The sequence below is a fragment of the Nicotiana attenuata genome, unplaced genomic scaffold, assembly GCF_001879085.1.
Source record: "Nicotiana attenuata strain UT unplaced genomic scaffold, NIATTr2, whole genome shotgun sequence".
Lineage (NCBI taxonomy): Eukaryota > Viridiplantae > Streptophyta > Magnoliopsida > Solanales > Solanaceae > Nicotiana > Nicotiana attenuata.
Genome location: NW_017671779.1, coordinates 83,147 through 106,377, shown reverse-complemented (window position 1 = coordinate 106,377; position 23,231 = coordinate 83,147). Strand labels below are relative to the sequence as shown.

The 23,231-nt window shown below is 37.9% G+C and overlaps 2 protein-coding genes across 2 annotated transcripts; one reads left to right on the top strand and one right to left on the bottom strand.

Annotated features, from left to right (window-relative positions):
- The first annotated feature begins 7,983 nt into the window (after window positions 1-7,983).
- On the top strand, window positions 7,984-14,958 carry LOC109210180 (protein FMP32, mitochondrial-like). Its single transcript, XM_019373556.1, has 7 exons — window positions 7,984-8,540; window positions 9,974-10,105; window positions 10,196-10,255; window positions 14,056-14,132; window positions 14,209-14,265; window positions 14,371-14,437; window positions 14,582-14,958. The coding sequence occupies exons 1-7, from the start codon at window positions 8,280-8,282 to the stop codon at window positions 14,699-14,701; spliced, it is 774 nt and encodes a 257-aa protein (XP_019229101.1). The 5' UTR covers window positions 7,984-8,279; the 3' UTR covers window positions 14,702-14,958.
- An 844-nt stretch (window positions 14,959-15,802) lies between these two features.
- LOC109210175 (squalene synthase-like) lies at window positions 15,803-22,915 on the bottom strand. The gene is made up of 14 exons (XM_019373553.1): window positions 22,542-22,915; window positions 21,248-21,290; window positions 20,789-20,878; window positions 20,619-20,694; window positions 20,265-20,334; window positions 19,546-19,689; window positions 19,355-19,459; window positions 19,039-19,185; window positions 18,205-18,280; window positions 17,852-17,940; window positions 17,355-17,446; window positions 17,239-17,284; window positions 17,079-17,148; window positions 15,803-16,083 (listed from the first exon to the last, which is right to left on the bottom strand). The coding sequence occupies exons 1-13, from the start codon at window positions 22,734-22,736 to the stop codon at window positions 17,086-17,088; spliced, it is 1,236 nt and encodes a 411-aa protein (XP_019229098.1). The 5' UTR covers window positions 22,737-22,915; the 3' UTR covers window positions 15,803-16,083; window positions 17,079-17,085.
- Window positions 22,916-23,231: the final 316 nt, after the last annotated feature.

The window sequence follows — 23,231 nt, the reverse complement described above, 5'->3', positions numbered from 1 at the left end:
GAAGACAGTAGCAGAGATGAGGATGTTGAGATGGATGTGTGGGTGTACCAGGAGAGATAGAATTAGGAATGAAGCTATCCGGGACAGAGTGGGAGTAGCCTCTGTGGAGGACAAGATGCGAGAGTCACGGCTGAGATGGTTCGGACATGTTAGGAGAAGAAGCATTGATGCCCCTGTCAGGAGGTGTGAGAGGTTGGCCATGGAGAGTTTGAGGAGGGGTCGAGGTAGGCCTAAGAAGTACTGGGGAGAAGTGATTAGGCAGGACATGGCGCTGCTTCAGCTCAATGAGGACATGACACTTTATAGGAGGGTGTGGAGGTCGAGGATTAAGGTAGAAGGTTAGTATGTAGTTTATAGTGTTCACGGATAGGTTTAGTAGCATGCATTTCCCTTCATATTCTTTGCTTTTTATTACTGCATGTGGTTTTGTTCGCCTCAGGTATTGTATTCCGTGTTGCTATTATTGGATACTGTTTTCCTTCCTTGCTTCCCTCTTTTTCTTCTTGCCCTTCCTGAGCCGAGGGTCTATTGGAAACAGCCTCTCTACCTGTATTAGGTAGGGGTAAGGTCTGCGTACAGACTACCCTCCCCAGACCCCATATGTTGGGATCAAACTGGGTTTGTTGTTGTTGTTGTAGTTACAGGGTGCTAGGGTGTTCTCTAAGATCGACTTGAGATCGGGGTATCATCAGCTGAAGATTCGGGACTCAGATGTCCCGAAAACTGCTTTCCGTACTAGATATGGCCATTATGAGTTTCTGGTGATGTCCTTTGGTTTGACTAATGCCCCAGCGGCGTTTATGGACTTGATGAACAGGGTGTTCAGGCCTTATATTGATTCCTTTGTTATCGTCTTCATTGACGACATCTTGATATACTCACGTAGCCTGGGGGAGCACGAGCAGCATTTGAGAGTAGTGCTTCAGACCTTGCGAGAGCAGAAGCTATATGCTAACTTCTCTAAATATGAGTTTTGTCTAGAGTCAGTAGCATTCTTGGGGCATATTGTATCAGGAGAGGGTATTAAGGTGGATCCCAAGAAGAATGAGGCAGTTCAGAGTTGGCCACGTCCTACTTCAGTGACCGAGATCAAGAGTTTCCTGGGGTTAGCAGGTTATTACCGCCGATTTGTGCAGGGCTTTTCATCCATTGCATCACCTCTGACTAGATTGACCCAGAAGGGTGCTCCTTTTCGTTGGTCCGATGATTCTGAGACGAGCTTTCAGAAGCTCAAGACAGCTTTGACTACAGCACCGATTCTTGTATTGCTTTCCGGTTCGGGGATGTATACAATATATTGTAACGCTTCACGTGTCGGCTTGGGATTTATGTTGATGCAGGATGGGCGAGTTATTATATATGTTTCGCGTCAGCTGAAGATTTATGAGAAGAATTACCCTGTGCATGACCTGGAGTTAGCGACGATTGTCCATGCTCTTAAGATATGGAGGCATTATCTGTATGTGGTGTCATGTGAGGTTCGCAATGATCATCGCAGCTTGCAGCATTTATTCAAACAGAGGGATCTCAATTTGAGGCAACGTAGATGGCTGGAGTTACTAAAGGATTATTACATCACCATCCTTTATCATCCGGGCAAGGCAAATGTGGTCGCGGATGCCTTGAGTAGGAAAGCAGAGAGTATGGGTAGCTTTGCATTCATTTCAGCGGAGGAGAGACCACTAGCTTTGAACATTCAGTCCTTGGCTAACAGACTTGTGAGGTTGGACATTACAAAACCCAGTCGAGTCCTTGAGTGTGTTGTTGCTCAGTCTTCAATTTTGGGGCAGATCAAGGCTCGTCAGTTCGATGATCCGCATTTGGCAGTTCTCAGAGAGACGGTGCTACAAGGTAGTGCCAAGGAGGTTTCTGTTGGCGAGGATGGTGTTCTGCGGCTCCAGGTCCGCCTATGTGTTCCCAATGTCGATGGCTTAAGGAAGAGGATTTTGGAGAAGGCACACAGTTCGCGGTATTCCATTCATCCAGGTGCTACAAAGATGTATCGTGACCTGAGGCAGCATTATTGGTGGCGGCGAATGAAGAAAGACATAGTTGAGGACGTGGCTAGATGCTTGAATTGCCAGCAGGTTAAGTATGAGCACCAGAGGCCAGGTGGCCTACTTCAGCAGATGCCCATACCTGAGTGGAAATGGGAGTGCATTACTATGGACTTCGTTGTTGGGTTACCGCGGACATTGCGGAAGTTTGATGCAGTTTGGGTCATTGTCGACAGGTTGACCAAGTTGGCACACTTCATTCCAGTGACTACTTATACTTCAGAGAGGTTGGCTTAGATCTACATTCGGAAGATAGTTCGGTTACACGGTGTGCATGTTTCTATCATATCAAATAGAGGCCCTCAATTCACTTCATATTTCTGGAGAGCTGTTCAGAGTGAGTTGGGGACCCGTGTGGAGCTCAGCACATCATTCCATCCTCAGACCGACCGACAACCAGAGCGGACAGTTCAAATTTTTGGAGGACATGCTTAAAGCATGTGTGATTGACTTTAGAAGACAGTGGGATCAATTCTTGCCTTTGACCGAGTTTGCTTACAACAACAACTATCAGTCTAGCATCGAGATGGCTCCATTTGAGGTTTTATATGGTCGGCAATGTCATTCTTCTATCGGGTGGTTTGAGCCTGGTGAGGCTAAGTTGTATGGTACAGACTTGGTGAGTGATGCCTTGGAAAAGGTGAAGTTGATTCAGGAAAGACTTCGCACAGCACAGTCCATACAGAAAAGTTACGCGGATCAGAAGGCGCGTGATGTATCATTCATGGTCGGCGAGAAGGTTCTCTTGAAAGTCTCGCCGATGAAGGGTATTATGAGATTCGGGAAGAAGGGCTAGTTGAGACCAAAGTTTATTGGCCCATTTGAGGTGTTGAGGCGAGTTGGGGAGGTTGCTTATGAGCTTGCTTTACCTCCCAGCTTATCGGGAGTTCATCCAGTTTTTCACGTATCAATGCTTCAGAGGTATCACGCCGACATGTCCCATGTGCTAGACTTCAGTACTATTCAGCTGGATGAGAGTTTGGGTTATGAGGAGGAGCCAGTTGTCATTATTGATAGACAGGATCACTAGTTGAGATCCAAGGGGATTTCTGCGGTAAAGGTCCAGTGAAGGGGCCAACTAGTCGAGGAGGCGACCTGGGAGTCCGAGAAGGACATGCGGAGCAGATATCCACGCTTATTTGGCACTTCAGGTATGAATCTAAACCCGTTCGAGGACGAACGTTTGTTTAAGAGGTGGAGAATGTAACGACCCGACTGGTCGTTTTACTTTCTAGAACCCTGTTTCCCTAAATAAGACTTCCCGTACTTGCTTTTACCGATTTATAACTTGCAGGGATGGTTGGCTCGGGATTTGGAAGAGTTTGGGTTGAAATCGAAACACTTGGTTCCCTAAGGTTGGCTTAAAAGGTCAAGTTTGACTTCGGTCAATGTTTTGAGTAAACGACCTCGGAATTCGGATTTGAAGGTTCCAACAGGTTTGTATGATGATTTCGGACTTGGGCGTATGTCCGGCTTGGGTTTTGGATGACCCGGGAGTGTTTTGGAGCCTAATAGTGAAAACTGATTCCTTAAAGATTTTGAAGTTCTTAAATATTCAGTTTGGAGCGGGTTTTTGTGTTATCAAGGTCCGAACGGAATTCCGAGACCGGGAATAGTTCAGTATTGTCATTTAAGACTTGCATGCAAATTTTGGTATCAATCCGAGTAGCATAAGTGTGTTTCGTCGCATCGGATGTAAATTGAAGAACCTGAAGTTCATAAGTTTGATTCAATTGGTTTTAGGGGGTGATTCTTAGATTTAGCGTTGTTTCGGGCATTCCGAGGGGGTGAGCAAGTCCGTTTTGTGATTTCAAACTTGTCGTATGTTCGGGCGGGGCCCGGAGGCCCCAAGCATCAATCGGACGAGGCTCGAGTTGAGTTAGAAAATTTTGGAAGGAGCTGAAGCTCCAAGCATCTGTCATAACCGCACCTGCGATTGGCCAGCTACAGGTGCGAGACCGTAGAAGCGGCCGAGCCTTCGCAGGTGCGGCCAAGGGGAGGAGCCCAGGAACCACAGATGCGGCTCCTATTCCGCAGAAGCGGAACCGCAGGAGCGGTCCCAGCCAGCCCAGCCCAACTCCGTAGATGCGGACCTTCCCTCGCAGAAGCGAGACCGCAGGTGCGGTACCCTAACCGCAGGTGCGGAAATCGCTAAAGGCAGTGCCTTCATTTAATACGGGAATGTGTTATTTTTGACACATTTCATTCATTGTTTGGGCGATTTTGGAGCTTCCAAAGAGGGATTTCAACCTAGCATTTGTAAGGTAAGTTACTTCTACTTAATGTGAGTTCAATACTTGGTTTATGAGTAGATTAACACACAAAAATTGGTGAAATCATGGGATTAGAGTAAAACCTAGGGTTTTGATAAAAATAAGATTTTACCACGAAATTTGTTATGGTATGAAGTAAAAATCATATATTCTTGATCTTTAGGTTATGGGTAACAACTTCCCTCGAGAATTTTCGGAATCCGGGCACGTGGGCCTGGGGATAGATTTTAGGAAACTTGTATTTAGGGTTGGGAAATTACTTTAATAGATAGAATATGAACTTTTGAGCTTGTATTGACTAGTTCTTACCCCGTTTGATTAGTTTTGAATCGTTCGGCTCCAAATTGAGGGTTTGAGCGCGTTCTTGATATTGGAAGTAAGCTTTGGAGCTAGGTGAGTCTCCTTTCTAACCTCGTAAGAGGGAAATAAATCCCTAGGTGAATTAAATAAATGTATGTGATTGTCTGTATGGGCTGTGAGGGCTACGTACGTATGTAGTGACGAGAGTCCGTGAGTAGCTACTATCATGCTAATTGTCCGGATAGTTGAGGACCCGTATCATGCCATACTTGCAAATGCTTATGATCTTGCTTGCTAATGAAATCACTTAGGACATGTTAGGAATTGAAAATAAATATAAATGAATGTACGTGCGTACTTGAGAATTGTATGAATTTGTTTGACTATAAATGCGCCTTTATGTGCCTTCTTGATGATAATTGCTATTTGTGGAACGGGCCGATTGCCTCGGTAGAAATAGATGCATCTATGGTTTGCGTCATTCGGTCCTCTCACAGTGCACAGTTATTATTATGTTGGACCGGACCGTACGACCTCAGCATAATGTGCGCATGATATTTATGTGAAATTAAATCTATAATTTACTTTGTTTAAATGCTTTGAGGTGCAAATTATTATATGACATGACTGAAATTGATATATCATTTTCTCCTTGATTCTGAGATTGTTATTATATTCATGTTAATCATGCTTAGTGTGAGCCTTATATATTAATGATATTGACCTTAGTAAGTGTCAAGTCGACCCCCGCCACTACTTCTTCGAGGTTTGAATGGATACTTGCTGGGTACATGTTGTTTATGTACTCATACTACGCTTCTGTACTTAATTGTACAGGATCTGAGGCAGGTGCATCTAGTTACCCCTCCGGTGCGCGTTCCTGACTCCTGATTGAGATCTCACGGTGAGCTGCCCCTCCTGAGCCGTTCAGCAGCATACCGGAGTTCTCTTCTTTTATTGTTGATATGTATTGTCTATTCTGTTTCAGGCAGTAGGATAGTGGTATTTTGTATATTCTACTAGTTGCCCTAGTACTTGTGACACTAGTTCCTGGCACTCACTGTAGACTATTATTTTGGGGTTGCATTTCTATTGTTATGAACTGTTGATTATCGATTGGCTTGAATATAAGTTAAGTAAATGTTGGAAATGTTTAAATAAAATAATTGGGAATTCACTAGTTGTTAGGGTTTGCTTGCCTAACCACGGCGTTGGGCGCCATCATGACCTAAAATAGAATTTGGATCGTGACACAAACATTTGCAATAAATACAAGTCCATTCTCTCAGATTTTTCATACGATTTTCTGAGTTCTCCTCCTTTCTTCTGCATACTTTTAACTTCAAAGAAAGCAGCAGTAAGTGTGATTTGCTACCGAACTTTGTGTTCGTTGAAACACAAGGGTTTGAAGTACCACTATACCAGTGTATAATTCGTTCTATCCTGGGAGGAAATAATCCATAACCTTGGGTACTAGGAAGGGACTAAATTCCTTAAGGAAACACTGTCGGTGGGCTCGGATTAACTTTTGTTTCGTTTACATTTTCTATTTATATGTTATTTTATCTTTTCCAAAATTAGTTTACAAATACAATTTATTAACAACGTGCATAATGAGCCTTTTATGTACAAATATAAGATTTGCGGGCAAGGTTAGGTAATGACTTCCTTGAACTTTGGTAAATAACTTTGTCATTTTGCTTGTCCATAACAAAACATAAAACGTGCGTCAAAAGTATTAGATTAAGATCCGTTACCTTCAAGTTGCATCCGCTCCTGAACTTTATCAGCTACAAATGTAAGAATCAAAGCTCGCTTTGATTTAAGTTAGTAATGTCAGTAAAAAATAATGGCAAAATACTTTAAATCACCCCTAAACTTGAGTCAGATTATTAGTATCCTCCCCGAACTATGCCCGGTTTTAATTAGCCCCCTCAACTTGGCATTTTGAGGGTCATTACCCCCCTAACGCTGATGTGGCAAAAAGTATGGGTGCACTCGCCTGTCACGTGGATTTTTCTGTCTATGTGGCATTCTTTTGAAAAATAAAATATTTTTTTACCTTTTTAAGAATATTACTTTTTTAGATAATTTTTTTCGAATAAAATTTAAAATAAAACTTGGATATAACTACATTATTTAGGCTAAATATTTTTATTTGGCCAAAAATAATAAAGTTTTAGTTAATCTTTTTTTGAATTTGACCCAAAAATAAAGATTTATACAATTGAAATAAATAGTCAAGGCATCTAAAAAGTTATAAAAAATACATAGTTGAAATAAATAGTCATTGCATCAAAAGAAGAAATAAAAAGTGTACAATTGCACTTGTAATTTCTTGCAATTATACACTCTTTTTATTTCTTCTTTTGATGCAATGACTATTTATTTCAACTGTGTATTTTTACTTTTTAAGGTAAAATCTGTAAAAAAAAAAAAAAAAAATTAGAGCACCGTAATTTAGAGCTATATAAAAAATAATAGCCACAATAATTAATTCCAAACTATGTTTTATAACTTTTTAGATGCCTTGACTATTTATTTCAATTGTATAAATCTTTATTTTCAGGTCAAATTCAAAAAAAAAAAGGATTAACTAAAACATTATTATTTTTTGGCGAAATAAAAATATTTAGCCTAAATAATGTCGTTCTATCCAAGTTTTATTATAAATTGTATTCGAAAAATTTTATCTAAAAAGTAATATTCTTAAAAAGGTAAATATTTTATTTTTCAAAAAAATGCCACATAGACAGAAAAATCCACGTGGCGGGTGAGTGCACCCATACTTTTTGCCACATCAGCGCCTAAGGGGGTAATGACTCTCAAAAGGCCAAGTTGAAGGGGGTAATTAAGACCCGGCATAGTTCGGGGAGGATACTAATAATCTGAGCTAAGTTTAGGGGTGATTTAAGATATTTTTCCAAAAATAATTGAAACGTTGACCAAGGAGATGACACGGGATTTGTTGTTGCTGTTGACTAAGAAGATGAGAACACTTAAAGTTATGTTAAAAAAACTTATTCGACAACTTGTATCGACAAGTAATTCGATTCGCAATTAAATTTTTAGCATGACAGTATAGGTTAGTCCAACCCAATTTTCTAGTACTAAAGTTGGCTCCTTGCAATTGTACATTTAACATTATCAATAGACAAATAGGAACACCAATTTCCAGCACAATCCTTTTCAATTTCTTCACTAATCCTTCACATTTTCCACATTGTTCAAATGCAATGGAAAAGGAAAGTAGAAAAAAGTAATTAAAAAAAAAAAAAAAAGGATAGGGAACCAAGTTAGACATTTCGTCATTTCCCATCCGAAACCTAAAAGCATATCCTATTTCGCGCATAAAATAACAATACCAACAAAGCAGCTGAAACTCCTTTTGCAAGTAACTAGCACAATATAAAAAACCGTCAAAAAAAAAATACACGCCATCTATCAATTCGTCCGCCATCAATAATCAATCAACTACCTCTTTTCTCTCCCCTCGAATCTCGCTTTTCGCCGCCTCTTAAACGCACCATTTCTGAAAGTTTGACCTTTGTACTTTGTTCAAAAGCTCGAAAATTAAGCGAAGATTTTTCGCTCATATCGATGCAGCTTATTTGTTGAAAGGTTTTAATTGTAGGTTTTTGAGAAATTAATGGCTGTTGCGAAACGTGTGTTTCAATTAGGTGCTAATTGTGGGATTAGATTGTCCAAATCTGGAGGGATTGATGCATCTAAAGTTTGTTCTGGTGGTTTGTTGATAGTTAGGTCACAATCGAACGGTTTTGGTTCCGTTAATTTTTACAGTTCGGTATCGTCGTACAAATCGTCTGCTAACAAGTTTGATTATAGGCAGATCTCGCAACTCGCTAAACCTAATGGCAAGCGTGCTTTCCTCGTCGATACTTTAGCTCTGGTAATTTTTATTTCTTCATTTAATAATTATTATTATTATTATTTGTTGTATTGAAATGAAATGATTCCATATGATCCCGAACTAATTAGAGGCAGATTCAGGATTTGAACTTTAGGGATTCCAGTTCGAAATTCTATCATAGTCCATTTGATTTACTGGGTGCGAAATCTGTTAATTGTACTTACCTAGGGTTTGAGCTGGAGCTATTAGTTTTAGATGAACCCCTATGTTACACACTACATCTGTCCCTGACTAATTTAGGTTTGAATTAGTTGTCTTTAGCTTCCTCTTTGGATTCTATGTCATTTCCCATGTTGCAGGGGAGGATTCTGATTTTACTGATTGGTTGAAAATAAGGTGAAACCAAGGGTGTGTTTGATATGAAGGAAATATTTTCCTGGAAAATGAATGATTTTCTTACTTAATTTATGGTGTTTAATAAGTAGGCAGAAAATATTATTCAAAGAGCATTATATATAATCTAGGCAAACACTATAGGGGTGAGCGGCTAGGGTGCGGGTGGGTATGGCTGGAGTTGGGGTGAGTGGAGGTATGGGTTGGGGGGTGAGGGCAGGGAGGAGACAATCAGCGACACTTATGTAGATTGTTTTCCCTGCTCCCATTAGGGAAGTCATGGTCCTAATTTTAAAGGAACTTGTTTTCTTATAGAAAATGTTTGACCAACCAAATATGAGAAAGTTGGAATACGCCAATGAAAAAATTGTTTTAGCCTTGGGGACCTTAAACCAATGAAAAAAGCTGTTTCCATTCGCAAAACCAACTCAAAAACCAATACCCCCCCCCCCCCTTTTCTTTTTGTTTTTAAAAAAAAACTCGTAACTTTCGTCCATGTTTGGTTTTTAACCTTACATCGGTGCCTAGGACCTACTGAAACCTTGCTGATCATAGCAAAAGTATCACGAACGAAGGGCTACGTGATGCTCGTCAAGCCCAATAAAGAAATTAAGTGCCTATGATATAACGCACTTGGGATTGGGGCATTTTTTTGGTTTTTTGGTTTTTTGGTAGGTGGAATCGGGGATTTCTCTGGATGGCCCGTGCAGAAAATTGACTTTTTTTCAATTATCTAAGCTCCTTTCTTTCGAAAAGAGGAATTCCACGCCAAAGTTGACCCGAGTTTGGTCTTGATCTATTTGAGATCATTCCTGTTAATCATAGTCAAAGTAGTTTTCTTGCCTTACTAAAACCAATGCTTTCAAAATCAAAATAAAAACCAAATCAAAAAACCACTAAACTTAGGGTTCCTTATTAACAAAAAAGAGCCACTAAACATTCGTCTTTAAGTTTTCAAAATTGCTTTCTATCCGATTTGTAGTGAATTAGTACACTTAGCTGTGTTGGAGACTTTGTTGTTTTATATTTGTCATTGTTGATATGCAATATAGATATTGAGAGATTTGGTGTGCTGACAGGTCCGGAGTTTAGAAGCACAAGGTGTACCATCAAAGCAGGCAGAGGCAATAACATCTGCTATCACTGAGGTTTTGAATGATAGCTTGGAAAATGTAGCTCATTCCTTTGTTTCACAAGCTGAAATGCAGAAAGTAAGACTCTACACAAGCTCTTTTGTTGTTATAAAATGTGCCCATGTGCACTATGTTGAAACTGCCTTCTGTGTGCTTTTGGCTTTGTAGTCTGAGATGGTTCAAGACGGCAACCTTTCCAAGTTCAAGTCCGAAGTACAAAGCTCACAGGTACATAATTGTCATGAAGCTATATTCGTTTTTTTTGGGATGAAATAGGGTGTTTCATTAGCAAAAGGCATCAAGGAGATGCAAATTAAAAAAGTAATGAAATGCAGAAAAAAATAAGAATTGTAGCTCCCTTTACAGTGTCAATCTAAGACCAGGGAGCTAACAAAGTCCAAAAATTGGTCAGTGCTAATTACAGCTGCTAACTTAGTCCAACAAAAAAGATTTAGGCAAATAGCTTTGAGAGTGTGATTTGGAGTTGAGATTCCATCAAAACATCTTCTATTCCTTTCATTCCATAAACACCAGTATTTGGAGTTGAAGCTATATTAGTTCATTGTTGTGTATATCAGTATTTTAAAGAAATTTCAGCTATGTTGGTTATTTATCTAGGCATTCCCTTTGTGTTTTGCTAGGGGGAAATGTATTTCTTCTGTTTGCAGAATATTAACTTTCAACAAGTCCAATCTGCTTTAGGTGATTTTTTCCTGCCTAGAGAGTAAGCTTAATTTGTTCACTGGTCTGGGATTATAATAGTAAGATATTTATGCTTGTACGTATGTAGTCCTGCAACATATTCGGCAATGGCATACCTTTTCATTCTCAAGAAGAAGTCCTGCAACATATTGAAGCTGTTGTTAGGACCTATGATGCTCAGCTATCGTCCGGTGCTTTGACTCATTTACGAGTTTATAAATGGAGAAGTGATGATGCATACCAGATGTTTTTCTCCTTTGATGTTAGGTTGACTTTAACTGTTCGGTAGATAACTTCAGTAGGTCAACTATTAGATTGGTGTGAGCTGTGAAAGAGTATGGAATGGAACTCAAGCTGAATTCTTGAAATTTAACTTTGAAAAGAGAAAAAGGGGGGAAAAAGGATAAGGGAAAACAAAAAAGGGGGAAAAAGTAAAAGGGAAAACAAAGAAAGATAATACGGAACTGAGTTCAGCAATGCATGGTGCAATAAACATGGCATGAAGGAGAAGAGGAGAAGGTGTATGTTTTTATTGTTGCCATATGACAAGTATTATGTTTAACACTTCTACCTTTCACTTCAGGAGGTAATTAGAGATTCTATGTTAAGGTATTGAGTTTGATCTGCTCTGGCTCCTAAGTAAATTCACCTAGTTGATTTCATCTAGTACTTTACTCTTCTCTCCGTAGATATTCTTTGTTGTTTCGTTCTTTGGGGTTGGGGATGGTGGGGAAGGTGGTTTAACAGACCATTCTAAATTACTGAATCCTTGATCTATGCATTAAGTAACTAGTGTAGTTGCAACTTAGCTGAATTTATGGTTCGCTTATAATTTCTTGCAGCAATCATGGTTCATGAAGATTTTTGACTTTCAATCTTCCACCTAATTATGGCAGCTCTTTAACCCATTCATCCAAATTAGAAAAACTTACCTGTAACTTCTAAGCACACGCTGTATAAGTATTTCCTGACCAGTGTGTTTCTTGATCTATGATATAAGCCATAATAATTCTTCACATCAGCTCCATTGAAAAGAAAAAATAAAAAATATTTCACATCAGCTGATACTGAAAATTGTTAAAGCTTGGTGAAATACGTATCACCAATTGCTTTGACATTTCCAAATGTTCTTCTGGTTAGAGGAACCCCACTTGTGGGATTTTACTGGGTATGTTGTTGTTGTTGTTGTCTTCTGGTTAGAGGGACGGCAATCTCTTCCAATTTTGACATTTATAGGTTGAAATGCTTGCAAATATCCATTTTCAAGAGGCAATTAAATTGAGCGGTTGATAACCTTGTGTTAGAGTAAGAAGTATTCTTATGGTATTCATCAAATTCCTGTTAGATAGAGTTTGTGCTAGAAGTTGATGGAAAATGGACATACTTCTCATATGTAAAATTTTATAGGAGTAAGAGACCTTAACTTAATATAGATTCTTCAGGTCTATTTTGACGCTCTCTGGAAGAAGTTTAAATGCACTATATTCCATAACATCCTACAAATTTGCAACTTTTGGCGTAAAAGAGCCTAAACTCCATATTCAGGCATCATTCTTCTTTTGCTAGGAAGAGGTTATCCAGTCATTCTAGAGTCTCTACAAAGTCAATCAGATTCATATGTGTACTTCGAAATGGGAACACCAAATCGGTGATACATATTTCAGATGAAGAGCCTATCTTTGGCTATATTGTTGTTTAGGTAGAATTAAATTACGGATCAACTATGGTAAGTGTTTAAATTTGAGACAAGATATGATCCTAACCCGGTTATATGAAGAAGCAATGACTAAGTCGGAAAAAAAATGATGAACTAAAATGTCAAATCAAAAGAAAAAGATGGGTCGGCTGGGTCTTTCTTGTAATTATTACTTTATCAAGCAAGTACCAAAGTTAAAAGTGGTTGGTTTTGAAGGGAACGTTGGCTCAGCACTGATGGCTGCGTATATCCCTTAGTGAAGAGAATTTGCATCTTCAATATTTTGAGGGATGAAAAGGGTTGGAACCAAAAACTTCTAGTTGAGCACCCCAGATGAGAATGACATGAGTATTTAGGAGTCGTTTGGTTCAACCCTGGGATAGAAAATGTTATCCCATGGGATTATAATCCCTCCTACTATATGAGATAGCTAAACCCAACTTTTTGGTATAAGTTCTAATCCTGATTTGAGTTAATACCTACAACCAAAATTTTATATTGGGATAACCCCCCTAGTCCTTGTAACCAAACAGCCCGTTAGAATTTTCATTTGTCAAAGAGTCGGATTTGTTGCCTGATTAGCTAAGACAACTTCTTCAAAAATATCGTGGGAGTCCTTTTTGTTCCCTCCCTATGCTAACCAGTAAGCATCATTGAGGAGCAATCAACTTATCCAATTCAGGATTTTGGAATCATCAACACAAAACTAATTTTGTTTCTAATAATACAAAACTTCTTGAAAGTGAGATAAGTGTTACTGATGCCATTTATGATGGCTTGAAGAAAGTTCGGCCTTGCCTATATGGCCAAATTGTGGGCAGCACAGTATCCGAAAGATATGAGAACGGATGTCAATTTGAATTCCCTTTTGCATGGATCTATCCCTTCTGAAAATTTCTTTAACATTGGGTGCTCAAGGAGGAAAAGAAAGTGACATAGTTCAGAAAGTGACATAGTTCAAAACAGTACAGAGTGTAGGTGTTTATCTATGCACTTTTCTAGATTAACATTACACTCCTTCCCAATGAAATACCACATCTTTCTTTTCGAAATAGTTTTATTTTCTCGAGGGAAGTGCTACTACATGTTATATGTCGTCAAAAACTAAACCGAACTTGTTCACATTTCAAAACAATTTTCTATTATCTACTTTTACAACCCAAAAAGTTATTTGTGGCCCACATATATCAATTTTTAGCTTTAATTCTAATGAGGGCAAGATTAAGAGATGATGTTCAGTTCGGAGTATTTGTATTTCATGAACTACTTGTAAATGGTTGCAGACCGTAACAATTTACTTGAAAGGCTTTGTCTTTTAAACTTCAAAAATGTTTTGTACTCTTATCTTGGTTTGTTTTTGGACATTTGTGACTGGTACACGATAGAATTTAATATATCATTGGCTGAAGGGATGAAACGGGTTTAAACTCAGTATGTTGGACCACTGATATTGCAATATAGTTGTATTAATATATGTTCATTATATATGTTTTTGTTCTACCCCTTAACGAGGATTGGTTTGAATTTACATGTGCATTATATATGTTTTTGTTCTACCCCTTAACGAGGATTGGTTTGAAATTTACATGTGCATTTCATTTGTATCTCGATTAAATATTTCTGATTGCAGGAACATCATTTTTCTCTGTTGCAACGTGAGACTGAAAAGCTTCGGAACGACATTGAAAAAATGCGCAGTGAGCTAAGGTACAATTACCTGCAGAAAAATTGATTTTTCACTTTTGTGTAGCAGATTGTTAACCATTCTTACTTGTTCATATAGGTATGAGATTGACAAGCTTACTGCCGGACAACGTTTGGATTTAAATCTTGAAAGAGGGTAAGGCTTGAAAAGTCCTGAAAAGTCCTTATCAGCTAGTGAATAATTAGACTGTTCATTTTTCAACTCCCTGATGATTGGTTGCGGTCATTTTAAATTGTGCAGACGCATTCGTGATGAGCTTGCCAATCAAAATGCAGAAACTACAAATCTTACAAATAAGCTTGATCGGGTAAGTGTTTGCTCTCATGTGGAGATGATGTAAAATGAGTGTAAACCTTTTCTTTTTTTTTTTGATAATGATGAGTGTAAACCTTTCTTGAACTCACTCTATTCGTATGAATACTTTTTTTTCTCTTGCTTGTTCCGTGAGTAGGAAATTCATGCATTGAGGGCACAACTCGAAGCTGCAAAATATGAAGTGATCAAATACTGTATAGGTACTCTTGTCTCTATCTCGGCTGTTGGTCTGGCTGTGTTGCGGTTATACACCTGAGATATTCCAGAAGATATTTGTTGTTAATTCTTAAATGAGCTCGGGTGCTCAGATATGATAGTTATTCCTTTGGAAGCTTGAATAGAGATCAACCACATTGTTAAACCGCTGTAATACTCACAATTTGGTAGATAGGTTAACAATTGTATTCAATTTCTTTCAAGCTTGTTCATTTGTTCACATTTAAGGTGGTTGCCACATTTTTGCTATGGCAATATTTCAAATTTGGGAGGTTGATATAGTCATTTGTTAATACACCTTCTGCTGCCTGTGTTTCCCTTCTGCTGCCATTATCTTCATAATAAGAAAGTTTCGACCTAATCTTAAACATGTCAAAGAAGTCATAAATCAAACTTTTATTCGCCGACAGTTTATGGTTTAACATGTTTTGTATAAGTTTATTGGCAATGTATTACCTCTAATTGTTCAGGTTAACAACATCTGTGTAGTAGATTCTGATTTATAGTTGATTTTGAATAACTATCTAACACCGCATAACATGCTCTTTGGTCTGCCTAACTCAAAAGAAATATGGATCACAGGCAGAGTCGTATTAGGGGATTTTATCATTGTATTCATCTCAAACAAGTAAATGTCTGATGGAAATTAACAGAAAGTTTTGGAGTTGAATTTTTCTTTTTCTGCTTTTAGATCACTTGGGCAATCTCTGATTTCACTAGGGTCTCCCACTTTGTAACAAAAAAGATCAGATAATGACAAATAAGCGTTCAACCAGAGATCACTTAGGGCGATCATAATTAATACGTGGGATATTTTTAAATGACACATATGCGATGTATGATTTTAGTAGGATCTCCCACTTTGTAAAAAAATAATACTAGTAATAGGAGATTTATAGATAACACATATTCGATCTATTATTTTACCACAATCTCCACTTTATAAATAAATAATATTGATAATAACTATAAGCGATAAACCGGAGATCTCCTTGGAAGTATATTTGCTTTGCGCTATTCAGATTGAGATAACTTTCAGAATCTGAGCGCGGAAGACCAAAAAAATATGGAATCTAGTTGTCCATTTATCTTTACAGTGAATGACTAACAACTTCCACCTCTGACAAACGTCTGAATTATTGGAGAAAGAATACAATTTCAGGTGTTAAAATGCATGGATTTACCACTAAGTGGACAGATAATTGAAATATGTATTACGTATAAAGTAGCATATTAATATTTACTATTTGCAGGTTGCTAACAAAGGCATGCCACAAGATTCTAAACAACTATAAATAGGCGTTTTCCATATATTACTATCACTAACTAACAAAGTTACAGACACCATAAGCTGCAGCTATCACATGCTCGGCTAAGAGCTTGCGCCATTTTCTTTGACCACACTTTCTTCTAACATCAATCCTGCGCAAAGAATGAAAGATATAACAAATACCGATTTCACCAAACGCGAATACCCTATGTCTTCACAAAAGGACAACCCAGTGCACAAGGCATCCCGCGTTCACGCAGGGTCGAGGGAAGGGCCACACCTCAAGGAGTGTGATGTAGACAGTCTGCCCTAATGCAAACATTAGTAGCTACCCTATGTCTCCTCGTTTGACTTTTAATTACAGTACCAGCAACAAGCAAAATCAATAACAAAAACCATCTTTCTGCAACATGCTATGTCAGGTTTTAATCCAGGAAAAGAAATTACTGGACTTTTCAGTTTGCGATTTGTTCACAAAAAACATACATTGAACAAATCTAAGTTAAGACTTTACGCGTAGTTTATATGGAAGTCCTCTACTACTTATTAAAATTTAGAAACTGCAGAGCATAACAAAATGATGTGGTCTTAAGTTTATCTCGGAGCTAATTACCCGAGCTTAGGTGGATATAATTTGATCGAGTTAACAGAAACAATCTAACATATCAGGTTAAAAGAACAAATGAGAAAGGAGGACACAACCGCCTGGTTAAGAAAAGAAGCTCATTACCCCCATTAAGGTGTATTAGGCTAGCAAAATACTTTCTCTTCAAGTATATTGTTGACTATGTTTACTCTGAGTCGAGGGTCTCCCGGAAACAACCTCTACCTTCACAAGATGGAGGCAAGGTCTGCGTACACACTACCCTCTCTAGATCCCACTTTTGTGGGATTACAGTGGGATTGAGTTGTTGTTGTAGGCTAGCAAAATACTTCATAACATGATCCAGACGCTTATTAAAAGAAGGTTAGATAGTGTGGTCTTTAAAACCATAGGTGCATACAACAACGACAACAATAATACTTCAATCCCAATCAAGTTGGTAAAAATCAAGATGCATAACAGGAACAACTCTGTATCATATGAGAATGGCATGCATCTAAATAATTGGCATTTTTCCCAGGACGTTGTTACAGTAATACTTACACATGGTCTAAGGCCGGTTTCCAGATAGGTATGCAATAAGGATAGCTATTATGACAACGAGGACAACAACCTGCAATATCCTTCAGCGGATAAGAAAATCGCGAATGCATCTAGGCAAATCGTGTATAAAGAATGAACAGAACATTCACTAAAAACTTACCAAAGCTGAATTGTAATTAGGTCTGCTCTGGATTACGAAAGATTTCCTGGCAGTACACAGGTGCATTAGCTGATATTCACAGAAAATATATAAAAATATTCGGATATGTAACATACCTTTTATTCAAGGTTCCAGAGTCTTTGCAAGTTCTCAAGATTGTTTCAAGCCTTCTTAAAGTTTTTGCTGCATTTGGATCTTTATACTCCACCTAAAACATTCAACCGACAACCATGAAGTTGTTTTACTCGTGGAAGTTTTCACTAAGAAAAGAAAATTTGACAGAGAACGGAGAACCAAAAAGAAATGACTAAACATGAACAAATAGACAAGCACACAACACAGTACAGTCAAACCTCTCTATAACAGCCTTATTTGCTCCGGATTTTTTTTGGTTGTTATAGCAAAGTGTTGTTATAAGGAACATATATTATAACACAACATGAAAATTGGTTCCATAAAAAACTTGGCTTTTTATATTGAATGATTGTTATATCGCGATGCTGTTATAGAGAGGTCTAACTGTATTATGTAGAAAATTAACAATGTAACCCTCAAATGAGCAAATTATAACTAGGAACATTAAGCTACTTTGGTAAATAAGGAAGTATCGTGCCTTGGCTTTCAGAATACAAGAGAAGTCATAGAAAGCACCATATACATCTGCCATGTTCCTGGTCCGGTCAATAACCTTAGCAGTGAGACCTACAAAGAAGAACACAAGCATATTAATAACTGCAAGTATGATGTTAAGGAGAAGATAAAAAAGAATTATTTAGTTGATGCTTATAAATTAAAGTAAATAAAAACTCGGTATCAGCTAAATAACATACTGTACACAATTGTTAATCTGTTAACATTGGCAGACATACAAATCGCACAAAAGAAAGCATGTTAATAAAGTAAAATGAGAGAGAGAGAGAGAAAGGGGCAAGGAACGTTGAACCGCATATTTTTCATACTTCTTACCACGTCTCATTTTTACAACTCCTCTGAAAACTTCAACGTTGTTATAGCACTTTGCCAATGTCCCAATTGCCATGACCTGGTAACATAGAAAATACCAAGCCAATGCACATTTTAAGAAGGATATTTGACAAGTTAATAATGCGAAAATAGCAAAAACATACTACTAATAATTCTGGGCACAAAAAAAAGGGCAGCCCGGTGGACTAAGCTCCCGCTATGCGCGGGGTCCGGGGAAGGGCCGTACCACAAGGGTCTATCGTACGCAGCCTTACCCTGCATTTCTGCAAGAGGCTGTTTCCACCGCTCGAACCCGTGACCTCCTGGTTACATGGCAGCAACTTTACCAGTTACGCCAAGGCTCCCCTTCCCTGGGCACAATGAAAAGTAAATTCACAAAACACCTATATGCACAACAAATCAATACACTCTGCTACTTATTTTATTTATTTGTTCGAGCTGTGGAAACAGCCTCTTGCACAAATGCAGGGTAAGGCTGCGTATAATAGATCACCATTGTGATCCGGCCCTTCTCTAGAACTCGCGCATAGCGGGAGCTTAATGCACCAGGCAACAACACTAACCCCGTGGCTAATGAAAGATGGATGGATGTGTTCACAAAAGTAAGACAAAAAGAAAGTCCTTGATCAATCAAGAATAATGAAAATAAAAATATCAGATAAAAGCAAAGCTTATGTGAATTTCCTGCATTTTCCTTTTGACTTTTGTCAACAGATTACCAATCACAGATGCAAAAATCCATTGTGAGACACACAAGCTTTGTGACAAAGCCTTACAAAAGGCAAGAACAAGAGCTACAAGTAAAAAGAGTAGAACCTGTGGAATAGCACAGAATCGAAAGATAGCAGGATCTCGCAGTGTGGACATGTAAGTCAAAGAATCTTCTACATGTGATAAAGCATTAGTGACCATCTCATTCAGACATTGCACAGCCTTTACAGAGTTTTCCTCACACTTCAAGTCCTGAGGCACATCGACAAATGCTGGCGGTTAAAAATCAACGAACCCCATATTTAAAAAAACAACAGTGCAATCTATGATGTATTGAGGTAATTCAGTATCATGAATTTGATTAAAATGACAGGAAAATATGAGATATTAAATGTGTAGTTAAAGAGTTGAAGAAAAATACCTCGAGCTTGTCAACGTATTTACTCCAAATCTGACGAGGCCAAAACATGCGACACTTGGGTACTTCATTTATGTCCTCCAGATAATCTCTAATGATATTTGTTTTCTGCAGTATATTGCAAACATTGCCATTACTGCCAAAAACACTCGAAGATGGTCACGGGTGGCTGGCACACATGTTAAGATAAACACCTGAAGAAATAAACCCATGGAATTGGAGAGAGAATCTGATGCCAAATCTTCTTTCCCAGAGGCGCGGAAAAGCTTTGATAAGCCTAATCCGACGAGCCCAGCTACATAGTGACAATATTCATCATAATCACCAATTGTTTCCACCTGCCAAAGATGGAATCGGTTGATCAGAGAAGCTGGCAGGAAAAAGCTTGGAACTCATAATCAGGCTATTATTTTGTGCATGTGTTACCTTATCTATGCCTAGAGGATGAAATTATTTAAAAAGCTAACAAGATCTTTGTCCTAATTAACCAAAATCCATATGATAGTTTTCTCTAGTTCTTTTGTTTCCCTTTTCAAGCTGATACACAAAAGACTATCTCACAACGTTCTTTTTTTAATAGACGATTGGTTGCAGGCCAACAATGCTTGATATCATAGACCAACAATCTTCTCATAAAACGATTTGGAATATATTGGTGATAAATATACTAAATTACCAATTGCAGAAATACTAGTAATTAACTCATATATTGACATTGTAGTGAAGTTGACACCAGATTCATATTTTTGGTAAACGGTGGACAAGAAAACAAATAGCTCTATGAAGGGGAATTGCATGAAACAAAACACTTGAGATATCAATCCAATCCTTATAAACACAATATGCAAAGAAGTATAAAGTTCGGCGACTGCCACACAGTTTGATCCTCCTATTTATAGTACTAATTGCATACCTCCTTGCATATAAACTTTGCCATTCCTGCACCCATCCTCATAGTAATGTCCTCAATTGCCTCCTTGTAACTGCAACGATATGAGAACGTAATGCTCATTCATAAACTACTCACAAACACTAATATGCATAGCACATACCAAAAATTCATAGAATGAATAGTATTTCAAATTCAAACTACAGATGTGGAGTCCACATGACAGACATATCAAGTATAACAGGATTTTGAATCAGTATCATCATTAATCACCTAAGTAACTAATATAACCTAAGCAGTTAATATACAGGGTAATATTTATTTTGTAGAAAAATAACTTAGTATGAGAAAAGCAGCCCTTGCTATGAATGAACTCACTGTTTCTCTAGCTCCAGAAAAGCAGTCGAAACATGATGGAACTGGTCCATAAGAACCTTGTAGTCCTTCGTACCACCTAACATATGAGATCTGGGATTAGGAAACCACTCTACAATACTTGAACATAAACATGGCGATGGAAGTCGACCACTTAAATTCAGAAGACTTACACGAAAAATGCCATTCACGATCATAAACATGGCGATGGAATGACATCAAAATAGGTACTTTCACCTCCGTGGCTACACTGGTATCGTCCTCTGTCCACAATAAGAACAAGAAAATGTTAATAACTAATACGACTCCAAGAAAATGAGTGCAGCAACCTTAGATTTTAACCAAGATCAAAGGTATAAACTACCTGATCACGGTATAAAAAGATAAGAATTAATAAAAGCAACAGCCCGTGGGTAATGGTAATTAATCAACATAATCACAAAACTAGCCAAATAAACAATACCATAGTACTAAGCCAGACTAACAATGATATGAAATTATGAATCTCGAGAACAAGCTTGCATTTAATGTGACTGAACTTAAATGTCTGTCTTATTGAGTTAACCAACTTGATATCTGGTTATATGCATTCAAGGTTCCTGTATCACCTCACATACAGTAATTGAACATACCGACTGTGTCAAGCGCTCGAAGAACCAAATAGAAAATGCATACCTGCAAAAGATTGATAGAAGTTACAAGAAATCAACCTTCAGAGTAAGAGTAATAAGATCATAGCAACAAACGAAACTGGAGCCTAATTAAGTGAAAAACCAAATCCTTAAACTGAAGAGTTTTGTCTTCATTGTGTGGGAGAAAAACTATGGTTTCTCTTTCATCATCATATAGCATTCTCCAGAGTCCAGACTCAAAATTCAGACGATGTAAAGCTTGACTAACATTTCATTGAGATGAGAAAAATTGCAATTTATAATATTTAATCCGATTTAGTTTAAAAAATCAGTCAAATAGACTTTGAATAAGGGAGAATCTCAAATAAGCTCAAATGGAGAGAGTAGTATGATATAAGTAAGCAACATCTTAAAAAATGCATTTAAAAGATAAATTCATAAAACCAAGCACAAACAAAAGTAATCAGCAAGCTGGTGCACAAATGTGATATAGATACGGAAAAACATTTTGGCGGAGGAATTAAAGGGGGAAAACATCAATAATGTGAGTTTTACATAGCCGATTCCAAATACATTAGAAATATTACTTAAGTTGATGTCTAAATAGTCAACAACAACAACAACTCAGTGGAATCACACAAGTGAGGACTGGGGAGGGTAGTGTGTCCGCAAACCTTACCCCTACCTTGGGAAGGTGGAGGACATCTAAATAGTCATATTATCATAAATATCCTCTACCCATTGGTATTACTCAAACAAACATGAAATGCATGCTTGCATAATGCGTCCATAGGCCAAACCGGATATGTAATTATTGGAATATTATCGGAGACTCAAATGATGGCGTATGTGCCTAAAATTGCACAAATGACATTAACACCATAGTAAAGGGCAGCCCAGTTCACAAGTCATTCCCGCGTTCACGCAGGATCCAGAGAAGGGCCGAACCTCAAGGGGTGTGATGTTGACAGTCTACCCTAATACAAGCATTAGTGGCTGCTTCCACAACTCGAACCCGTGACCTATAGGCAGTGGCGAAGCCAGGAGTTTCTCCAAGGGTGTTCAAACTTGAAAGAAGTGAAAAAGAATTCCCGACAAAGGGTATTCAATAATATATGTTATATACTTCTAAAACCGAATATATAACCTATATACACAGTATAATTTTTCGACAGCACAATGTGGCTTCGCCCCCTGCCTATAGGTCACATAGTATAATTATATAGTCGATGTCAACTAGTTTAGGATTAAGGCGCGGTTGATTGAATTTAGGGACGAAAAAACAAAAACTTACAGCATCGCGAAGTTCCACGGGAAGCTGTTGAATGACGAGAGAAAAACTACGAGAAACCTTGTGAAGCATAATGTAACAGAAGGCCCAATGTGGCTGAGGAGGGATCTGTTTCTCTGCATATCGCGCCGCTAACTTCAGTTTCATCAATGGATAAATATCCTCAGGATTCCTCAGCATTGCACCTAAACTCCCCATTATTATTATTATTATTATTAATCAATCTGCTATAAATTCAATAGTATTTGATCAATTAGCAATTCACATTTGCGTATAAGAAATGTTGATTCGAATTTGTGTACGAACATAATGAGCCGATGCTTTGGCATAAGAAAGCGTATGACAATGAGTGAGTTGTTGGAGGGATTTTTGTCTGATGAGGATTGATAACTATATGTTCGTTTGGCAGTTAAAGACTAGCGTTTCGCACCATCTTATATTGTTTTTCTGTATCTTTTTTCCTTTTTTTTTAAACACCCGTAGTCCATATATAGCAGCACTATGTTTAACTTATACTCCCTCCATTTTTCATAGTATGTGAACGTGTTAGATTGGATACGAATTTGGGGGTGGGGGAAAATTAAAATTTATGATCTTAAACAAGCTATTAAATTTTTATGACTTTACGATCATATCATTAATGATAAAATACAAATTTCAAAATAAATTATTTTTACGTATATAAAGAGGTAT